The sequence below is a fragment of the Sinocyclocheilus grahami genome, unplaced genomic scaffold (genome assembly GCF_001515645.1).
Source record: "Sinocyclocheilus grahami isolate Dianchi unplaced genomic scaffold, SAMN03320097.WGS_v1.1 scaffold446.1, whole genome shotgun sequence".
Lineage (NCBI taxonomy): Eukaryota > Metazoa > Chordata > Actinopteri > Cypriniformes > Cyprinidae > Sinocyclocheilus > Sinocyclocheilus grahami.
Window position 1 is genome coordinate 9,860 of NW_015505625.1, and position 21,228 is coordinate 31,087.

General features: G+C 36.3%; 1 protein-coding gene across 1 annotated transcript; it reads right to left on the reverse strand.

Moving 5' to 3' along the window:
• Window positions 1-1,105: 1,105 nt before the first annotated feature.
• Window positions 1,106-20,647, reverse strand: LOC107552292 (regulating synaptic membrane exocytosis protein 2-like). Its single transcript, XM_016234152.1, has 5 exons — window positions 20,498-20,647; window positions 19,977-20,125; window positions 7,205-7,243; window positions 5,544-5,630; window positions 1,106-1,367 (listed from the first exon to the last, which is right to left on the reverse strand). Exons 2-5 carry the CDS (start codon window positions 20,108-20,110, stop codon window positions 1,106-1,108), a joined length of 522 nt encoding a protein of 173 aa, XP_016089638.1. The 5' UTR covers window positions 20,111-20,125; window positions 20,498-20,647.
• Between the last annotated feature and the right edge of the window lie 581 nt (window positions 20,648-21,228).

Sequence of the window (21,228 nt, forward strand, 5' to 3'; positions counted from 1 at the left end):
GCCCCTGTGATTCTGTCTGCCGATCGGTGACCTACGCTAGCCCTAGGACTATTCTTGTGTTTTTGCCCGCCATATACCTGTTTGCCATTGTTCGACCCTGCCTGTTATACCACGTCTCTTTAATAAAAGCTTGCAGATGGATCCACACGTCTCACGTCTCGTCAGCCCCGTTACACTAGGCTACCCGCTGCCTTTATTTTAAAATAAAAGCCTGCTGATATTAAGTTTGAAAATAATGAAAATTCATCTTTTAAAAAAAGGAGTAAATATTAGCATTTTATTTTTAAGTTTAATATAAAATAGTTGTATTTGTATTTAATACTCCCTTTTTATTTTAAAACATAATAGTATTATCACACTTTATTATTTATTTTATTTTTAAAAAACTACATAAAGTGCAACAATATTATCAATACGATTAATTTTTTGAATATATATAGTTGTATTTAATGGGTTCCACTATGTGCAGTGTGAGGACCAAACCAAATCTCCAGGTTCTCTTATGAGAACCAGGCTGAGAAACTTATGTGCACCCCTAAATATAATGGATTATGCAACTGACTACAATTTGTGTCATGTAATTTGTAATCAGTAATGGATTACAACTACCCAGCACTGTCATATTCTTCTGTCCTCAGATCAAGAGCTGAGGAGGCCATTAGAAAGACACCCCTAAATATAATGGATTATGCAACTGACTACAATTTGTGTCATGTAATTTGTAATCAGTAATGGATTACAACTACCCAGCACTGTCATAGTCTTCTGTCCTCAGATCAAGAGCTGAGGAGGCCATTAGAAAGACAGCACCTGCAGTTATGGAGACACTAGATCAGGGCTGTCCAAACTCGGTCCTGGAGGGCCGGTGTCCTGCAGAGTTTAGCTCCAGCTTGCCTCAAAACACCTGACTGGAAGTTTCTATGCCTAGTAAGAGCTTGATTAGCTGGTTCAGGTGTGTTTAATTAGGGTTGGAGCTAAACTCTGCAGGACACCGGCCCTCTAGGACCGAGTTTGGACAGCCCTAGACTAGATATTGGAATATTTTCAGCACCCTCTGTAGAAATCTGACATACTGTACAGTAAAGACACAGTGGTGAAGGGGTTTCTACACAACTTGTCTACAGACTCTACGGTGGGAGAGAGGAGTCAGACGTACTTTATTGGAGCGGAGGGAGACGCGTCCTCCACAACGCGCGCAGAACTTGGTTTGGCAATAAGAACAGACGTGGCCGCAGCCGTCGGCAAACTTGGTTTTGTGGCAGATCCCACAGATGGGCGAGTCTCCCTTCTGCTCCGGGTTCTTCGGAGCCTCCTCTCCGATCTTCTTCACCTGGTCCTTGTACATCTCAAACTGCTGGTGCAGCTTCCTGTGGAGGGCAGAGAGGGGCATTTAGTGCTTTCTTCTAGTTTTAGGTGTGAAGAGCTGCTCCTGGATCTGGTCTGACTTTGAGTTTGTGCTGTGACGTATTAACATACGTGCAAAACTCGTCAGGAATACATCACTCGGCATACCCTGCATGTTACTGCAAAAAAAGATGAAGCTGTTTTCCAAAGCATTTGATGGGAGCTTTCCACAGATATGATGCAAAATAGAGTGTGATACTTGGAAAAAATGCATAAAACAATCTTGTGAAAGGAAGTAACTTTAGGAAAAGAGCTCGAGTGGTCAAACTAAATATTATGAGCTGTTTTTATGAGGGTAGCAATTTTTTTTAGGGCATGCCTGAATACTGTTACAACATTAAAAATGTTTAATAATAACAATAATTATTTTCTAGAAATAAACTTTACATGTTGAAAAAAAAAAACTGTCAAAGGTTCTAAAATGATTTATAGAAACCGAGGAAACGGATTGACTTCCTTGATGCCTAGATGTTCCATTGTTAAAAAGGATAATGATACCAAAATTGTTCAACATGGTAAAGAAGCACAGGCCAAAAAATATATATATATTAGAAAAGGTAAAAAAAAAAAAAAACGTTTCAAACTCTCATGGTGAATTGGTTGTTAATTTGTTTGATTTCATTCATACATTTTTGTACAGTTTGCTTTCACCATGGCATAGGAGTGGACTTTCACGCTTGCTTTTCTTCTAAAAATATATTTTTTAATATATATGCATCAAAATTGATACATTTACAACTAGCTACTTTTCCTGTTGTATTATATATTATAGCTGAAATCTGTTCCAACAAATGTGAGATATGTGGTTTCCTTGCTTCAAAATAAATAAATCAAATTTATGAAACCCCAAATTGTACCAGTTTTTTTTTTTTTTTTTGCTAGCTAAAATTATTTAAAAAAAAATGTGTTACATTTTTGTTAGTTGAAATAAAATCTAACTTTTTTTACATTTTGGATGACAAACTTCAACTTAAAAAGAAAAACTAAAAATTAGAAATGTTGACATGGCATGGTTTAAACTGAAATAAGTGATTCAATCTAAACTGAAATAAAAAGCTAAAGAGAAATAGAAATAATAAAAAAGCACATAGAAATACCAAAACTACTAAAAGTATCATAATTAAAATGAAAACTGAAAATAAAAGCTAATCTAAATATGAACAAATAGTATAATACAAAAATAACACTAATTTATACCACATTCAAGTGCAAATAGTATCTACACACTCAGAAAACAAGGTACGAAAGCTATCACCGGGGCGGTATCTTTTTTTTTTAAAGTACCTTATTTACCTCTAAAAGATGCAATACCAAAATTGTACATATTAGTACCTAAATGGTATTGCATTTTGAAAGAGTATAGACAGATTTTGTACCTTTTATTCTGAGAATGTATAAAACAAGAACGCGTAATTGTTTGGCACGTGAGTGTTGTGGTTATTTGGGTTTTAGAGAGCGCTGGGGATGTAAACTAGAGCCCGACCGATATGGGTTTTTTTGGGCCGATACCGATATAAGGGAGTAAAAAAAAAAGCCCGATATCGATATATCGGCTGATATTCTTTGTGCTATAGTACAGTAACAGTCAAAAGTTTGGACAATTTCCCATTCCAGGGTCCAAACATTTGACTGGTACTATATATAGAATACAGCATATACATAAACAGAATATATACATAAACACATTTTTTGCAATGATCACTCAAATGTGGTGATGAAACACTTATAATGATGTGACAAATATACGTAATGGAGGCAGGACATTTAACAATTTAACAATAAACTTTATTATCCAAAATGAGTCTGACATCAGTGCACCGAACAGTAAAGTTGAAGTTTATTTAACTTTAATTCAATTCAATTCCATTCAACTTTATTCCTTTGAAGTTGATTTCACTTCGGAACATTCATGCACGGATTTGCGCTACTGTCTTCACACACCGACGAAACTTACTAGAGAAGTGTGAAGTGTGACATAATATACCTCTGTAAATAAATACAATATTAATTGTATATATATTTTATAATATAAATCGCTTGATCGGTCGGCGCCGGACCGCAAATTTAACCACCCATAACTCCCGAACCCCAGGGGCTATCGACGCGGCGGTGGTCTCATTCGAAAGCGGGCCTCTAGTCGTACACTCGATTTGCATTCGAGAGGGTTCCTCGAGCTGAAGGGATCCCCCGAATTTTACTTTACCGAGATATGGCCGTTCAAATTTTCAATGGTTTTCCATAGACTAAGCTTTAAAGCGTTTCATCCAGGTCGCCAGTAGCAAACAATGGAGCGCACTCTGCTGGACAAACTAAGTAATTACACCATTTCAAGCATTTTATCTGCGTTATATGTTCATATCTGCTCATATCGGCCGATAATATTGGCTAAACGATATATCGGTCGGGCTCTAATGTAAACATGACTTATTAAGTTCTTTATTCAGTAGTAATTGCATTAATATAACAGGCTTGACTCTCTGGGCTAATTCCTATTCTACATTCATCAGTCAAACCTTATTGAAACGAGACCGTAACCACTGATAGGATGCATCTAATGCTATATTAAGACTCGGGATGAGAGAGTGTGCCGGTTTGACAGGATCCAAACCTAATGCAGACAGACTCCATCAATAATCTATCCCGAGAAAACACTTACACATCAGATGTTTATTGACTGTTTTTTAAGATGCATGGAGAGGCGAAGTATGTGACAGGGAATCTGCGGCTTTTACTCGACATGCTCTACACATGATGTTCAGTTTGAGCTCCAGAAAATCGATGGCGTCCACACTGAAACGATCTGACACTGTCTCTTACATGAATATCATGAATATCCGGAGTCACTGGTCATGCGTGGCTCATGGATTGAGCGTGTTGTGATGACATACAATTTAGGAGATTGACAAGACTGTCCATTCAAGCATCAAAACATTTTAAACTTTAGCACGCATACATAGGGTATCTATATGTGCACGTGGTAACTTTCACATGATATGCCCTGCAAATGCAGCCATGGGTACTTAATTGAGCCTGGAGCATTTCTTGGTAACACAAGAATGCATTAATTATGCACCTTATAATGCACTGATCTCATGAATAATTGTAACCTCAGTTATAATACTTCATAATACTGTTCTATTCATTGTTACACCTTTCAGAAAGTATAACGCTTTCAAACACAGGACAAACAACCAAGGAATCTGCAGATGTTAATTCATCAAGATATAATGCATTATACATAAAGGCTTCGAGTAAAATGTTACTCATTTCTTTTGTAGTATAATTATAGTGACAAACCATTCACTATATATGGGGTCAACCCCACTAGAGCACTGGACTAAAGGAATGGTTCACCAAAAATGAAAGTTTGCTGAAATTTTGTCATCCTCAGGCCATCCAAGATGTAGATGAGTTTGTTTCTTCATGGGGTGAAATGTAGCATTACGTCACTTGCTCACCACTGGATGCTCTGCAGTGAATGGGTGCCGTCAGAATGAGAGTCCAAACAGCTGATAAAAACATTACAAGTAATCCACACCACTCCAGTCCATCAGTTAACGTCTTGTGATGAGAAAAGCTGCGTGTTTGTAAGAAGCAAATCCAACCTTAAGACATTTTTAACTTCAAACCATTGCTTCTAGCTAAAACGCGAGTCCTATATCTAAATATTGCGTTCTTCAGTGAAAAGGTCGTCTTTTCTGAATCGGGAGAGAAATCTGCACAGATCAAGCACTGTTTACAAGCAAAAACAGGCGAACAAATATGTGGAGGAAGTATTATTATGGATTATGGACTTATATTTTGGCCAGCTATTATGGTTTAAAGTTGAAACGCCATGATTGATTTGTTTCTGACAAACACGCAGCTTTTCACTTCACAAGACATTGTCTGATGGACTGGAGTGGTGTGGATTACTTGTAATGTTTTTATCAGCTGTTTGGACTCTCATTCTGACGGCACCCATTCACTGCAGAGCATCCATTGGTGAGCAAGTGATGCAATGCTACTTTTCTCTGTTCAAATCTGATGAAGAAACTAACTCATCTACATCTTGGATGGCCTGAGGGTGAGCAGATGTTCATGTTTAGGTGAACTATTCCTTCCAGCAGTATGAACTGAAGGCCCTGCGATGTACTTACGGCCTGGGCTGCTCCTCACTGGGGGACTTTGACTGGGGCTGAAGGACATTACTAACCAGCTCAGTGATTCCACTGAAAGGATTCCACCTGTTCAGACAAGCACAGCAACATCAAGAGGCAAAAACCAAGGGGTGTGTTTCTGTCTGTTCCTCTAACACTTCCAATTTGGTGGGACGACACCAAGAAATCCCTAAACATTTTGTTGAACTGTGCTGTAATGCTTGATTGCGACTGGTAATTGCCGTATATGTCGAATCTTATCTGTTTCTTTCTGTGTTTAAAGAGATAGTTCATCCAAAAATGAAAATTGATTGTTGACACACATTCATGTCACAGCAAACCTGAACACATTTTATACTCAACCGTTTATTTCAGCTTGGATATAGCCTAATATTTCCTTTTGTGCTCCAAAACAGAAAGTCAAACAGGTTTAGAATGACATGATGATGAGCAGAGTTTCACTTTTCAATCGACTATCAATGTTTCAACTATGGTTACATAGTTTGGGATTAATATGATTTTATGTATGTATGTATGGATGCATGTATGAAACTTATTTAGCAAAGATGCATTAATCGACCTAAAGTGTCAGCAGAAAAAAATGTAATGGTTTAAAAAAAGTTAAATATATACTGCAATAAAACTACATTTATATTATTATTATTATTATTATTGTTTTTTGTTGTTGTTTTTATAATGTACTTGACAACAAATGTATTTTTGTTGTGAAGACACGAAAACTTTTAGAGGATTTTTTTTATATATAAATTACTGGTAACAAAAGGTATATTCTTAAAACAAGAAAAAACATTTAAGCATTTTTTTTTACAAATTAAAATATATTTGTTTAAGATATAGTCTCTTAAAACATATGCAATTTTAATTTAGCAAGGATACATTAATTGATCAAAAGTTTAAGCTGAAAAAATGTCATGGTTTCCACAAAAATAACTAACATTAAAAATCATTTTACAAATTAAAATGTAATATATATATATATTAAAAATGAAATAAAAAATGATCATTTATATTTAAATAAAAATATTTTTCAATGCACTGTACTGAAAAAAAACTAAATGTATTTATTGATTTATTTATTTTTAGTTTGTTTTGTTTTGTTGTACTGTACTTGAGGACAAATGTATTTTTGTTGTAAAGACATTAAACCTTTCAGAGGAATTACTGGTAATAAAAGGTATATTCTTAAAACAAGAAAAACTATTTAGACTTTTTTTTTTCAAATTAAATGATATTTTGTTAAAGATATAGTCTCTTAAAAACGAGAGAGTAATGCATTAGAATTGACTAAAAAGAGATGAGTGATTAGAGAAACAGCAGCTTTAGGACTGAGGGAGGAGAAAGCAGCTGAATCACAAGAGGACAGTAGTGCTGTATTACTGGAGCACTGTGGAGGAGCAGCTGACCAACTACATCACTGCAGCAACACAGATGTGCTACTGAACGGATAAAACGGTTAGTAGGGTGAGAAAACAGGAACAGTTTCAGTATTAAGAAAACTAGAGGTGATGCTGTACAAGTGTACCAACTACAGGACATCATAGAGCCAAACAACTGATCACGGGGCAGCTCTGAGGGATGTGTCGCAGACAGCGAAGGGTGGAAAAGGAAGGCGAACGCTGGAAGAGTTGTCTTGTACTCACTGAGCTGACTGAGGCTTTGAGTCTTCTTTAGGAGGTTCCCTAAAAAGACATGTTCAACAGCTCAGCACACACACGGGGCAAAACAACAGACTAAATCAAACACTGACGAAGCAGAAACGAATGAAATAAATAAATTAGGGCTGCCAAATTAACTTATTTATTATTATTATTATTATTATAAATAGCAATACATTTCATGCATTAAATGCTATTTTATTTTAGCTAGTGCTGGGCAACGATTAATCGCATCCAAAATAAAAGTTTTTGTTTATATAATATATGTGTGTGTACTGTGTATATTATAAATACACACACATGCATGTATATATTTAAGAAAGACATATTTATATATAAATTATATAAATACATACATGCAAATACATGTCAATATTTTCAAAATATATGCTGTATGTGTGTCTTTATATATACATAATAAAGATACACAGTACACACACATATATTATGTAAACAAAAACTTTATTTTGGATGCGATTAATCGTTGCCCTGCACTAATTTTAGCATAATTTAGTAGCGTTTAAGAATGATGAATTTGCAAAGATTCATGCAAATTTGCTCATTTATTCATCAGAGTTTATGTAAATATATCCTGGAAATGGATGGTCTTCACCATTTTAATGCATTTGACATTTTAATAATCATTTTTATTCTCCTGCTTTTATTGTTCTTCTTATTTCTTGTGCATCGGTTGCGATTATTTTATGATCATTTTAAATCATTTTTATGTACATTGTGTATGAAATGCGCTTTCGTGTTGCCTATATTTTGATTCAAAATGAACCAAATTCAGCATTTGAGAAGCAACTTCAGAAAATTATAAGATCAATAAAGCTCTATCTAATGGCAGCCCCAATACATAGGCAGATGATTATATAAATAAACATAAATATAAAATAAACAAAAATATGAAGAAAAAAAACCCCCACATGAATCTAAAAATCACATAATGAACCACGTTAACATAAAGAGAATAAATCATATATAAATGTTTTGCCTTATATGTGATTTTTGGTGTTGTATGCAATGTGCTATAATATTAATCTTTAATCTAAAGACCTTCTGTGTAACATCCCATAATCCCGTCATAATTAGCCAATTAACACAATGTTCATCTGAGAGCTATTATATCACAGCATGATTTTGAGATGCACAGATCTTCACATCCACAATGCTCAGCATACAGTTGAACACAACCACACAGTTCTCACTATTTCTGCATACTGTACTCAACATTATGCTGATTTTCTGTATGCATGCAGTCGCCATAATGTATGACACAACCAGGATGCACTGCATGAAACACACTATATCCCACAATGCAATGTGCTTAATGTGGCCTACCACATGTTTAATGAATAAACTGGGTATTTCTTTTTCATGGCTATAAAAATGTTTGTAATTTTAACACTAAAGACTGTAAAAATGCAATGTAAAAATCTGTTAATTGGTTAACCGTACGTTTGAAAAATGAATGAATCTAATCAGACATTTCATCAACTTTTACAGTAAATACTGTGAATGTACAGTGCTTGAAAGTGATATTCTTCTCATAATTTACAGTTAAAAACATAAATTGACATTCCCAGAATTCTCTGTCATTTATGGATTCATTTAAATGATTGTTTTTTAGTTTCTTGTTATCAGTTATGTACATTAGAATGTTATGTTTTTGTGTTTGTGCGTATGACATTATGTGCACCTAGAGTTTCCTTCAGCTGGTGATAAACTTTGAGTCATCGCGTGACTTTCTCATACCATTTATAGTGATTGTCAGTATATTATAAAGGTACAACCCTTTTTAGTAGGTTGGAAAATTAACTTTATATCAGTTAATGAAATATACATTATTTTCCTGTAAATTTAAGTTCAGTTTGTAAAACCTAAAATGTTGCTATACCATATTTTTTTATACAGTAAAGCAACCACAGCTGACATTTTTCCACCATACATTTCACTGATTTTTTTTTTTTTTGTATTGTTATTATTTTTTTTTCTGACTTAAAAAAGATATTTTGCACATAACTGGATTGAAGCAGTAAAAAAAAAATTTTTTTTTTAGTTTTTGAAACTATATCTGGACTCAAATGTAGAATGGTACCATTTGAAATCGTTTACATATTTAATAATAGTATTTAATATATATTTAAACGTAAACGGTGTACACGGCTATAAAATAAATGCAAGTACTGTACTGTTGTTGTATACACTAGTCTGAGTGAAAAGTAGTATACTTATACAGCAACTTTGTAAGGCAGAGCCAATGAGCATGGGTTACTATAAGTGTCAATCCTGTTACACAACGTCTTCACACAACAGACCTGACATAAACTCATTACTTGAGACTGAGATCTCATAAAAGCTCATACTCAGCATGCTCAGCAAGCGTTTACAGCATCACATGGGGGAAAAAAAGAGATTCATGCACTGTCATATGGAAATAGTTTATAGTCAAAGAGCAGTCCAGTGGAAACCCCAGTGGAAACAGTGTGTACTTTGAACACGTAAAGAGATTACTAGCTGTGGTCAGCCAATCAGCACAGCGGCGCTCCTAAATGGAGTGTGTCCTCGCTGCAGCCTGTAGCACGATGACGAAGCTGGATCAGATCCAATACGTATTGGATGTTTGACGAGCATGTGCAGTATTGGATTTTAATGCGCATGCGCAAAGTGGGGCTGTCATTGAAGCTAGTATTTAATGTAAATTAAACTGTAATTACGAGATATAGGTGTGTTTCATAAGCTTACACAAATTATATTATACTGTGATTTTAAACTAGTAGTGTATTCAAACTTTATTTAAGCACCCATGGCGTAGTTTTGAATGAAAGGGTATGTAAGCTATGTTTATTTTTTATTAGTTTGATTCGTTTTAGAAATAAAACTCTACTAATTACAATTGTGTTTGTTCTTTATGAAAAAAATGGGGTGCAACTATTGTCTTTATTTTTTCCTCTGATAGTCAAGATAGTTAGATAGTTCTGTCAAAACTTCGTTCATGAATCAAATATTATTTTTCGTTCTCACTCTCTGTGCTATACGTGACAGAGTATAAAAAAAGTTATAGGCCTACTAAAATATGCGGACATCATTTTTATACCATATAAAAATAAAAAGAAGAAAAACAACCCTGTCAGTCGGGGTTCCGTATAGCCGATAGACCGTTATCCCGGGTTATACCAGGTTTTTACAGTTAATCCCATGTCCAGCAAATAAATACACACACGGTCGGGGACAAGGCATATTAACACAAAGACGACCATTTCTTTTTTTGTGTGTTAGGCCTATATGCAAGTAAAATCCCTGGAGATAGATATACCAATTATAAATGGCTAAAGACATAAACCATCCATTCCGTTACGAGAGCGCTCTTTCTCTCTCTCTCTCTCTCTAGCTATATTAGAATAATATAAAATCTAAATAAACAAAATGGATCGGCATTAATCTAATACCCCCAATTCAATTTAAATAAACGGTTACACTTTATTTCGATAGTCCACTTTAGACATTCTACTAACTATAAGTAACTTTGTAACTACATGTCAACTACATGTCAACTAATTCTCATTAATTTGCAACTACACGTCTACTAACTCTCAGAGTAGACTGTTCGGGTAGGTTTAGGGTTAGTAGAATAAGTTGACAAAGAAAGTGTTAGAAGATATTAAGCAGACAGTCTACTAATACTCTACTAACTGCTAGATGACATGTAGCTGCAAAGTTACTTACTGTTAATGGGAAAGTCTAAAGTGGACTATCAAAATAAAGTGTTACCAAATAAACATGACGGACAGAATCAAAAAGGCATTTAGGCTAACTCTGATAGAGTGTCAGAATCAGAATGAGCTTTATTGCCAGGTATGTTTTCACATAAGAGGAATTTGTTTTCATGACAGAAGTACATCTTAATAATTAGCTATTTACAGTGCAACGTCTGCATATCAGTCATGTTACAGTGCTTGTTGTATCCTTATAATAATGGAGACAGCATTGATGTGCATCCTGGCAATAACATATGAATTGCAGGCTATTCAAAAAATAAATAATTAAATAAAGAAAGCTTTGAAGTTGCCGGTATACACGAAGACATCGCGGATGAATTTAGACATTAAAGTTTTTACACTGTAATGTAATGTAGGTCATCGTGTAGATATGTCATGTAGGTCAAAAACCCTTGCTACATGTACTGCGTTAGACTTCACTTAGACCAAGTCGTTAGACTAAGTCGCTGTGGATAAAAGCGTCTGCAAAATGATCAAATGTAAATAAAAATATGAATTTATTCGAGGCCTACTACAGCGCACGCGCGTAAAATATCCACTACGTAGTGGATATAGTCCAGCTACGTCATCGTGCTACAGGCTGCAGCGAGGACCTCTTGGCTAAATGCCCGACACTGAGTCCTAATGCAGCTCAGACGCAGAGATCAAGTGCACAAACACCACTGTAGCATCATTCATACTGTAGCACTACTCTTCTGCAGTATGCACTGTTTAAATGTGTACAGTATGTGCGCTCTGCATGCAGGGAATACCAGCATGATGCAGCCACTGTAAAAAATGACCGTGAATTTAACGGTAAAAGACTGTATAAATGCTACAGTAAAAACCTGTTAAATGGTTAACGGTAAATTCCCCTACTATGTACGGTGAAAAACTGTGTTGGACATTACATGTACTGGACATTAATTTTACGGTAGTATACCGTTTTTGGAAGAGAAAAAACTGTATAATTTACAGTGAATAACCGTAAATTGACATTCCCAGAATTCCCTGCGTTACATTTCAAATTTGATGTTTTTTTGTTGAAATAACTATGTTTCTTCTTAGTTTTTTCTTATCAGTTTTGTATATTAGGGTTGTGTGTTACACCTAATGTTGTTAAATGAATGTTTATTGCATTATTTCAGTTTCATGTGTGTTACCGTGATGGTGTTTGGTGTTTGTGTGAATGACACTGTGCACCTTCTATATATGTTATTATTTAAAAGCTGCTTGTGATGGGCTTTGGTTCATCGTGTGACTTTCTCATCACCACCTGCATTTGGTGGTTATCAGTGTATTACAAAGCTACAAAACAGATTTCAGTACTTCAATAGGTTGGTATATTAACTTTATATCAGTTAAAGAAATTACGGTATTTAACTGTAAATTTAAGTTAAAACCGTAAAACCTAAAACGTTGCTACCGTATTTTTTACGGTAGAATTCCGGCAACCACAGCTGCCGTTTTCTTACCATAAATTTTACGGAATTGTTTTTACAGTGTACAGTACAGTTTTACAAACAAGCATGCAGTATATATACTGCACAGTGTGCAGCAAGCAGTGCACGAGTGTTGTATTTAGGGTCTATAAACATCGTCTGTCCTCGTTTAGGAAAACTACATCAGCTGTGTTCAGCTCATTCAGATGTTATGGACAGGCTGAGAGTGTGTTGTGAGAGTGATACAGACATCCATTGGCATGACTTTTAATATAAAGCCAGTTTGGATGCAGTGCAATATGAACGGTTCTCCAAAATGTCTAGTTATTAAGGTTACACTTTATTTCGATGGTCCACTTAACTATAAGTAACTTTGCAATTACTGCAATTATTAAAATGTCAACTAATTGTCGTTAGAGTTAGGGTTAGTCGAATAAGTTGACCTGTACTTGAATTAAGCACAGTTTGATGTTGTAATGTATTTTGTACAGAGGATATCAACTAGGGCAAATTCCAAAACTGAAAACACCAATATTTGTTCAGTTAATATTTGTTCAGAACTCAAGGGGAAAACAAAACACATCTACTCTATTCACATTTAGTGCAATAGAGTGCTACTACAGGAATTATGTAAAAATGAGTTGCATTTCATCACTTTCGGTTCCATCGTCCTGGAGTCAAAGGCTCTTTTTCCTATTTTTCAAATGGGTTTTTGGTTTAATGCTTGAAATAAGGTCTGTGTCTAACACTAAGCTCAAGATATTTTCACATTTTATTCTACATCATAAAATAGCAATACACACCCTTGTGATTTTGAAAAAGGCATTTGCTAACAAGTGTGTAAATGGGAATCATCACACCTAGTCACTTTCACAGCCCCACTGCGTTTATAAACTCGCTCTTACAAACTATTCTAACTCAAAATGGTTTTAAATAAAGATGAACAGAATTGTCGGAAGCTTAATGGTGGTGATCCTGAAGTCATGTGGCTATAGTTCATTTATAGCCTATGTTTAGCTTTTTACTTCTGCCGATTGTCTTTAAGCTTCAAAATCTATAAAAGCTGGTCAGACACAAATGTTTGAATGGAGTGTGAATGGAATATGCCTCATGTGGCTTTACTCTGATAAATGTCAAGTGATCAGGGACCATTTAAAGCAACAGTGTCTCTGACTAGGCAGCCAATCACAGAGCAGCTGAACGACTAATGACATCACTAAACAAGAGGCACAACCTTCCCTAATTCTTAAATGCTGTACTCACACAGTGTGCTGTGTGGAGGAATACCCACAGGGTTATCTCTATTATCTCTCTATCTACATTATGGCATGCAGTCAAATCAAACTCCATCTCAGAAGCCAATCCAGACTCAATCCAGGCTCATAATAGATACAGCAATATGTTTTTAGACAGACTAGTTTATTTGTCATTTAGTAGACATGTTTTTCCAAAGCGTATTACGGTGTGCTAATTGCCGGGACTGTCCCGCTGGAGCATACTGGGGTTAAGTGTCTGACCCAAGGGCACAGACGTTTCCCAGTAATTCATTTCATAAGTGACTCTACCTGACACCAAACCAGCAACAGTTACATTACCAGACCAGAGCCTGTGTGTGAGACTTCAGTGATCAAAACAGACACACGGAGACGAAGATAGCAACTCCAGCATGTTGCAGTGGGTCTGCACTTGCTTGATTAATACTTAACTGACTTAGCAAAACTCTTTAATCTTCATAAGAAGCCTCGTTTTTCCATAGATCATCACTCTCTGAGCACTTAACACTCAGGAGAGTGTGAGAGCACAAGATATGAACGTATCTGCTAGAAAGCACCGTGTCGCCTCAGATGGCCGTTTGTGTGCTGCTCTGCCAAAAAACATTTCAGCATCAGCCGCTGATTTCAGCGATGTGCAAAACTACATTCAAAAACAGCTACGAAGCACAACTGAATCCCACAGATGCAGGAGTCTCAAGACAAGTTTTAAAAAGCTTGTGTAAATTGCATTTACACATGCAATGGCTAAAGATGTTACTCTGAATGTATACAAGATGTTTTTTGTCTAAAAATAGTTCAACTTTAATGGGTTAGATGTCTTCTTGATCAAGTCGAGCTTTAAAGTATGGTAGTTTTATAGTGTTTTGATATAAAGCATATGAAGAGTTCATTTGCAAAAACAGATGACTCAGTTTTTAACAATTTTCAAAAATCTTGTTTTTTCATTGTGCATTCCAATTAATCTCAAACAAACTGCAGTTGGGTTATTTTGATTAGGTTAAACAAATAACTAAAAAATACAGCTAACTAACAAAATAAAATGATGACATAATAAAAAACATGATTTGTGACCAGTCATAAGGGTCAGTTTTTCGAAATGAATAAAAATAAGCTTTCCATTGATGTATTTGTTAAGATAGAACAATATTTGGCCGAGATACAACTATTTGAAAATCTGGAATCGGAGGGTGCAAAAAAATCTAAATATTGAGAAAATCGCTTATCAAGTTGTCCAAATGAAGTTCTTAGCAATGCATATTACTAATCAAAAATTACGTTTTGATATATTTACGGTAGGACATTTACAAAATATCGTCATGGAACATGATCTTTCCTTAATATCCTAATGATTTTTGGCATAAAAGAAAAATCGATCATTTTGACCCATACAATGTATTTTTGGCTATTGCTACAAATATACCCCAGCTACTTAAGACTGCTTTTGTGCTCCAGGGTCACATTTTTGAAGAAAAAAAAAAAACAGTTTATCTGTTTTTGCAAATAAACTCTTTATACATTGAAACCCCTTTCTTAAAGTGATAGTTCACCCAAAAATGAAAATTCATTTATTCACTCACACAAAAGAAGACATTTTTAAGAATGTTGGTAACCAAACAGTTGACGGTAGCCATTGACTTCCATAGAATTGTTTTGCTATGCTATGGAAGTCAACGGCAACTGTCAACTAGTTACCAGCATTCTTTAAAATATCTTATTTAGTGTTCAACAGAAGAAGGAAACTCATGTAGGTTGAGTAAATGATGACAAAATGTTCATTTTTTAGCTGAACTGTCCCTTTAAGATGGGTGTTTCAGTGTATGTTTTAAATCCAAATGCTATAAAACTACCATAAATTCAAGCTTGACTTGAACTTGGAGTAACATGCACAAGAAACTAGACTAGAAAAAACAGCAAGCTCTTCTAAAATGTTTTTCTTGGATGTTAAGAATCTATAAAACTTAATTGCACATTTGTGAGGAAGACACTGGTGAACTACACAGACTACGAATTAATGCGATCAGATTAAGCCACAGTATCCAACCCAGATCAGAGAGACTGACATCTGACCGAGTGACTGTGAGATCTCCAGTGGCACAGGCCTTACAAAACTGTGTCAGTCAAACAAGTTCATGCCAGCTGCCGACACCGCCATTAAGGAGCTTTAAGTACAGTCTCTCCAACTGAATAAAACAGACATTCATATAACGTTTTCACAACATGCGGTTTATTTGGAGATGCGTGCTGTGACCTTTTTTGTAATGTGTAACAAAGACACTGTAAAATGAAGAGTTACCAGTCTGCTAAATGAATGAATGTAAATGTAAATATAGCAATTACTCATGTGGAATCTTTGGAAAATCTCACTTGAGGCTGAAATGTGTCCAAAACGCACAAGAACGTTTTCTCTTCTCATGCTCAGTAGTTACTCTGGCGCATTTGAGTCTGGCAGTAAACACATTGATTTTTTAAGCTATCAATGTCCTATTATACTTTCAGCACAACAACAGTGCAAACAGATCATTTGGGGTGGAAGTGAAAATCTCAAACTTTGCAGATTTTATACACACACATGCATTCTCTATATATATAAATATATAATAGATATAAATTGCTGAATTTTCAGCATCATTACTCCGGTCTTCAGTGTCACATGATCCTTCAGAAATCATGCTAATATGCTGCTAAAGAAACATTTCATTTTTTATTTTTGTGGAAACCGGGATACATTTTTTCCAGGCTCCTTTGATGAATTATGTTATTTGAAATATTTTACTTAAGATTACTTTTGTAACATTATAAATGTATTTGCTGTCACTTTTGATCAATTGTACGCATTCCTTGCTGAGTAAACGTATTCATTACTTTCAAAAAAGAAAAGAAAAACCGTGACCGGTGGTATGTCACCGTAAACAAATAACTAAACTGAACAGTTATGCAGAACATCAGTGATATGGCTTATCAGAAACATGAACTCTGCCACCACAAGAGCTTGATAAACACAGTCTCGAGGCATCAAAACACCCAACAGTACACTCTGGAAGTGTGACACTGAGAGCTTGAGTCCATTGAGTTTTTAGAACAATCATGTGATAATACTAGAAACTTGAGCATTGGAGGTGAGTTACACCAGTTTCGGTTCTCTATCAACAAACAGGCACGTGGCGCAGCTGAAGCTCACGCTGTTTGGCAGTGATGCCGGTCAGACGTGAGCGGAGCTCTGGCACAGCTCTGGAGGTTCACTGGGTTCAGTCCAGCCCTGGACCGTGGAGCCAACTGGGCCACTCCAGTAAATAATCTCTCTCTAAACACAAAGCCCACTGCATCTGAGAGCAAATATTAAGGGGGAAGATGCAGAACCACAGCGCAAGACTGCTCCATAAACAGATGCTTAATTATGGGATAGTTGAAAAAAATATTTTCAATTCTACCAAGTGCCTTGAGGCATTGAGCAATACGTGGATAAATGTGGATTAAACCATCAATTCTCAGCAATCGGTTTGTCTCTAGTATGTCAAAAGCAATGTCTAGCGTGTGTTTTTATACAAAAATAACAGATGACTGTATCACAGTGGACTCCAGGTCATGAGTAGTTCATGATCATACAGACGTTCAGATGCTCAAATCGTGCTGAAAACACGATCATCAGGTTTCACACAAACTTGAGGAGCTCATGCAGATCAAATGCTGCAGACATTAAAACAAAAGAGGGATATTTTCCAATTCATGCTTATTTGTCATGCTATTGATATGTGCTGGAATTTGTATTAAGCTAAAACAGTAGCAAGTGCAAATCATTTTGACTTTTCAACCAATATAGTCAAAAATACAATTGCTTGGATTTGATTGGGAGTAATGCAGAATCTTACTTATTTCATGCCATAAAAATCCAAGTTTACATGATATAAATATGATATAGATATAAATATACATTTATCTTGAATAGTGCAGAACAGTGCAGAATCATTTCACGCCATAAAAAGGTATACTCAATTTTTCAAAATGATATAGCAATTGTCATGCTATTAATATCATTTGGAATCAAATTTGTATTAAACTACAAGAATAGCAGCATTTTGACTCAAAAAGTGGCATAAAAGGGTTTAAATGACATAGACATGATATTAAATATAAATATAGATTTATGTTAAATAGAGCAGAACAGTGCAGAATTGCTTCACACCATAAAAAATCATACTAAATGTTTCAAAACGATTTAGCAATTTTCATGCTATCAATATAATTTTAATAATATTAAACTACAAAAATAGCAGCATTTTGACTCAAAAAGTGCAAATCACTTTCACCTTTTGACCAACATAGTCAAAAATGCACATTTGTACATATAATTAACAGCCTAGAAATAATGTAGAATCTTGCTATTTATGATATATAATATTATATGAGTACATTATATATATATATATATATATATATATATATATATATACATCTGTCAAATCAGCAGTCTTCCCAATGATTGTGTAGCCTAGTGAACCAAACTGAGAGACCATTTAAAGGCTCAGGAAACCTTTGCAGGTGTGTTGAGGTAATTAGCTGAATAGGGTGTTGACACCATGACTTTCCAATAAAACTTTTTCACAATATTCAAATTTTCTGAGACACTGAATTTTGGGTTTTCATTATCTGTAAGCCATAATCATCCAAATTTCAAGAAATAAAGGCTTGAAATATTTCACTCTATGTGTAATGAATCTATATAATATATGGGTTTCACTTTCTGAAATGAACGACAACAAAATATTTACCTTTTTTATGATATTCAAATTTTTTGAGATGTACCTGTATATATATATATATATATGTGTGTGTGTGTGTGAACAAACTGAGACAGACTCAATCCAGAAGAACTGTGGCAGCGTCTCCGAGATGCTTCAAGAGACCTACCTGCAAAGCTCTCTAAAAAACTATGTGCAAGTGCACCGAGGGCAAAAGCTGCTTTAAACACAAAGGATGCTCAAACCAAATGTTGGTTTAATTTAGTTAATAGAAGTTAATTGATAAAGAAATTCTATTTCTGACATTATTTTTGACAGCATCCCCATTTTACAGCATTTATACACAAGTGCCTAAAACTTTTAACAGTACTGTAGCTTCGCAGGTAGGTCTCTTGAAGCATCTCGGAGACGCTGCCACAGTTCTTCTGGATTGAGTCTGTCTCAGTTTGTTCTGTTTCTTCATGTGATCTCAGACAGACTGATGATGATCAGATCAGATCTCTGTGTAGAGCAAACAAAAATCTCACTGGATTATTACAATTAATGGCTAAATGAATGTTTGGAAATGGAAACTGATATTTCCTAGTACTGACACACTACAGCAAAAGATTTTTTCGCAGCTGAAAATACTAGTGCTCTAATAATTTTGGCCACCACTGTACACACACACACATGCATACACAAACAAAACTACAAAAAAACTATACTATAGTACTTAAACAAGAATTACTGGTCCAGTGCTTTTCCAGACAGACTTAGAGGAAGTGTTTCATGTCACACTGCGGGACACTTTCACTGCTTGATATCAACTACCTCTACACACACAAGAAAAACAGGTGCACCCTTGCAATTAATAAGGCCTGTCAAGCAAACACACACACATGCACACACACACCTACACATGTTTATGGGGACTTTCCATAGACTTCTATTACTTTTATACTGACCAAACCATATTTTCTATCCCCTAAACCTACCCCTTACAGAAAACCTGTTTGCATCATTTACTATTTTTAATAAATGTTTTCCTCGTGTGGACCAAATGTAAAAAAAATCAGCTTTTACTATCACATTTGGTCCCCATAATGTAGCACACACACACACACACACACACACACAGGAAGGTTGATCTGTCAGAGAAACACGCATCTGCAGCGGACAGCGCCGTGGTGCTGAAAACACCGCGCCGGGCTCCTTGGCAAGCGCGCTGGGCGTCGCGTTAATAGTTAACGCCTCACCTATTCGACAGCACGCATTCAAACGTGTAGTAATCTCTGGTATAAACGGTGGCTGGTGGGATTTTTAGCGAAGATGGCGCCCACAGCTAACCAAGCCCACCAGAGGCGAAATACTACATCCACACGCGGCACCCCTTCTGTTTTGTCCGCGCTCGTCTCAACAATAGCCTAATATTGACAGTCGACGTAAGCAGACGTATTACATTTCAGGAGACAGTCATGCTGAAAACGACAGGAGGGAGCGCGTTTAAAGAGACAAATGCAGTCCTCCTTGCCCCCTACTAAGGGTGCTGAACACAAGCTTACTTCAGCATGGACTGCTCTTTCTCCTCCTCTGTCTTCTGCCGCTCCATGACCGAGAGGATGATCCTCCTCTCCTCCTCGGTGAGGTGGCTCAGGTCCGGCGGAGCGGGAGCCGCAGGGGCCCCCAAAGCTGACATCTTCAGGTGTGGATGCTGCTGAGAGAGCGATGCGTGAACATGAAACACATCTCTATGCATCCTACACGTGTAGCCAGTGTTGTGTTTATGCGATGCATAAGTGTACTGATCTCATCTACTACATGCATTACGATGATGAAGACCGCAGACAACTAATGGTTTCATGATAATAACACCTTCACACCCTGCATTGGTGGATTTAGTGGTGCATTGTTAGCTAGAATCAATATGCATCCCAGTGACAGCAATGTAGCTTGTCACGCTGCCTCATAAAAGCAAGCATCTTCTGAGAATGAGGTCTGAGAAAACCCTTGGGCTTCTCGCGTTTCCGGGAGCCGAGGGCATCCCAGGCTTTAATGTGTGTGTGGAGATAAAACGGGCGCTTGCCTTTTATTTCGCAATCATGGTGAATGTAGCCTAACCCATGGCATCCTTATTGCGGTTGTCGGCGGACTTCCCCGCGATTCCCTCCTGCCGCTGCTGCTGCTAACTCCAAGAGATTTCTTGAATGCACAAAAATGGATGCGGCAGGGAAGCGGTCCGATAGGAGAGCGAGGCGGAGCGACGGTCTTACGCAGGACAAAGATCAGATGGTCCGGTCGCACTTCCGCTGCCCCGCCCGCCGCGTTCATCGACGGGAGGCGAGAGAGTTGGGAAAGTTCCTTTGGAAATGTAGTAGGTTACAGATTACAAGTTACCCTATTCAAAATGTAATAAGTAGTGTAACTATTTCAGTTACTTTAAAGGGGTCATATGATTCGATTTCAATTTCTCCTTTCTCTTTGAAGTGTTACAAGCTCTTGGTGCATAAAGAAGATCTGTAAAGTTGCAAAGACTAAAGTCTCAAATCCAAAGAGATATTCTTTATAAAAGTTAAGAGTCAGCCACACCTACCTAAAACGGCTCGTTCTAACACGCCCCCACATGTCTACATCACTATGTGGGAAGATTTGCATAACGCCGCCCAAATGTTCACGCAAAGAAAGAAGGCGTAACTTTTATTCTCGTTGTAGTATTGTTGCTGCCGCCATGTCGTAAAGACGCTGTGTGCTTCGTTGTGAAAGCGAAACTACTTTGTTTGGTCTTCCAAAAAAGAACGATATCCACTTCGTCATGCC

Bases quoted from the DNA above. Each gene is read 5' to 3' on its own strand.
- LOC107552292 (XM_016234152.1), bottom strand. From the start codon at position 20,110: ATGTCAGCTTTGGGGGCCCCTGCGGCTCCCGCTCCGCCGGACCTGAGC. The intron at 7,244-19,976 runs GTAAGCTTGTGT...ATGTCTTTTTAG, and splicing joins AAAGAGCAGTCCATGCTGAA to GGAACCTCCTAAAGAAGACT. The intron at 1,368-5,543 runs GTAAGTACATCG...TGCCCTCCACAG, and splicing joins AGTGAGGAGCAGCCCAGGCC to GAAGCTGCACCAGCAGTTTG.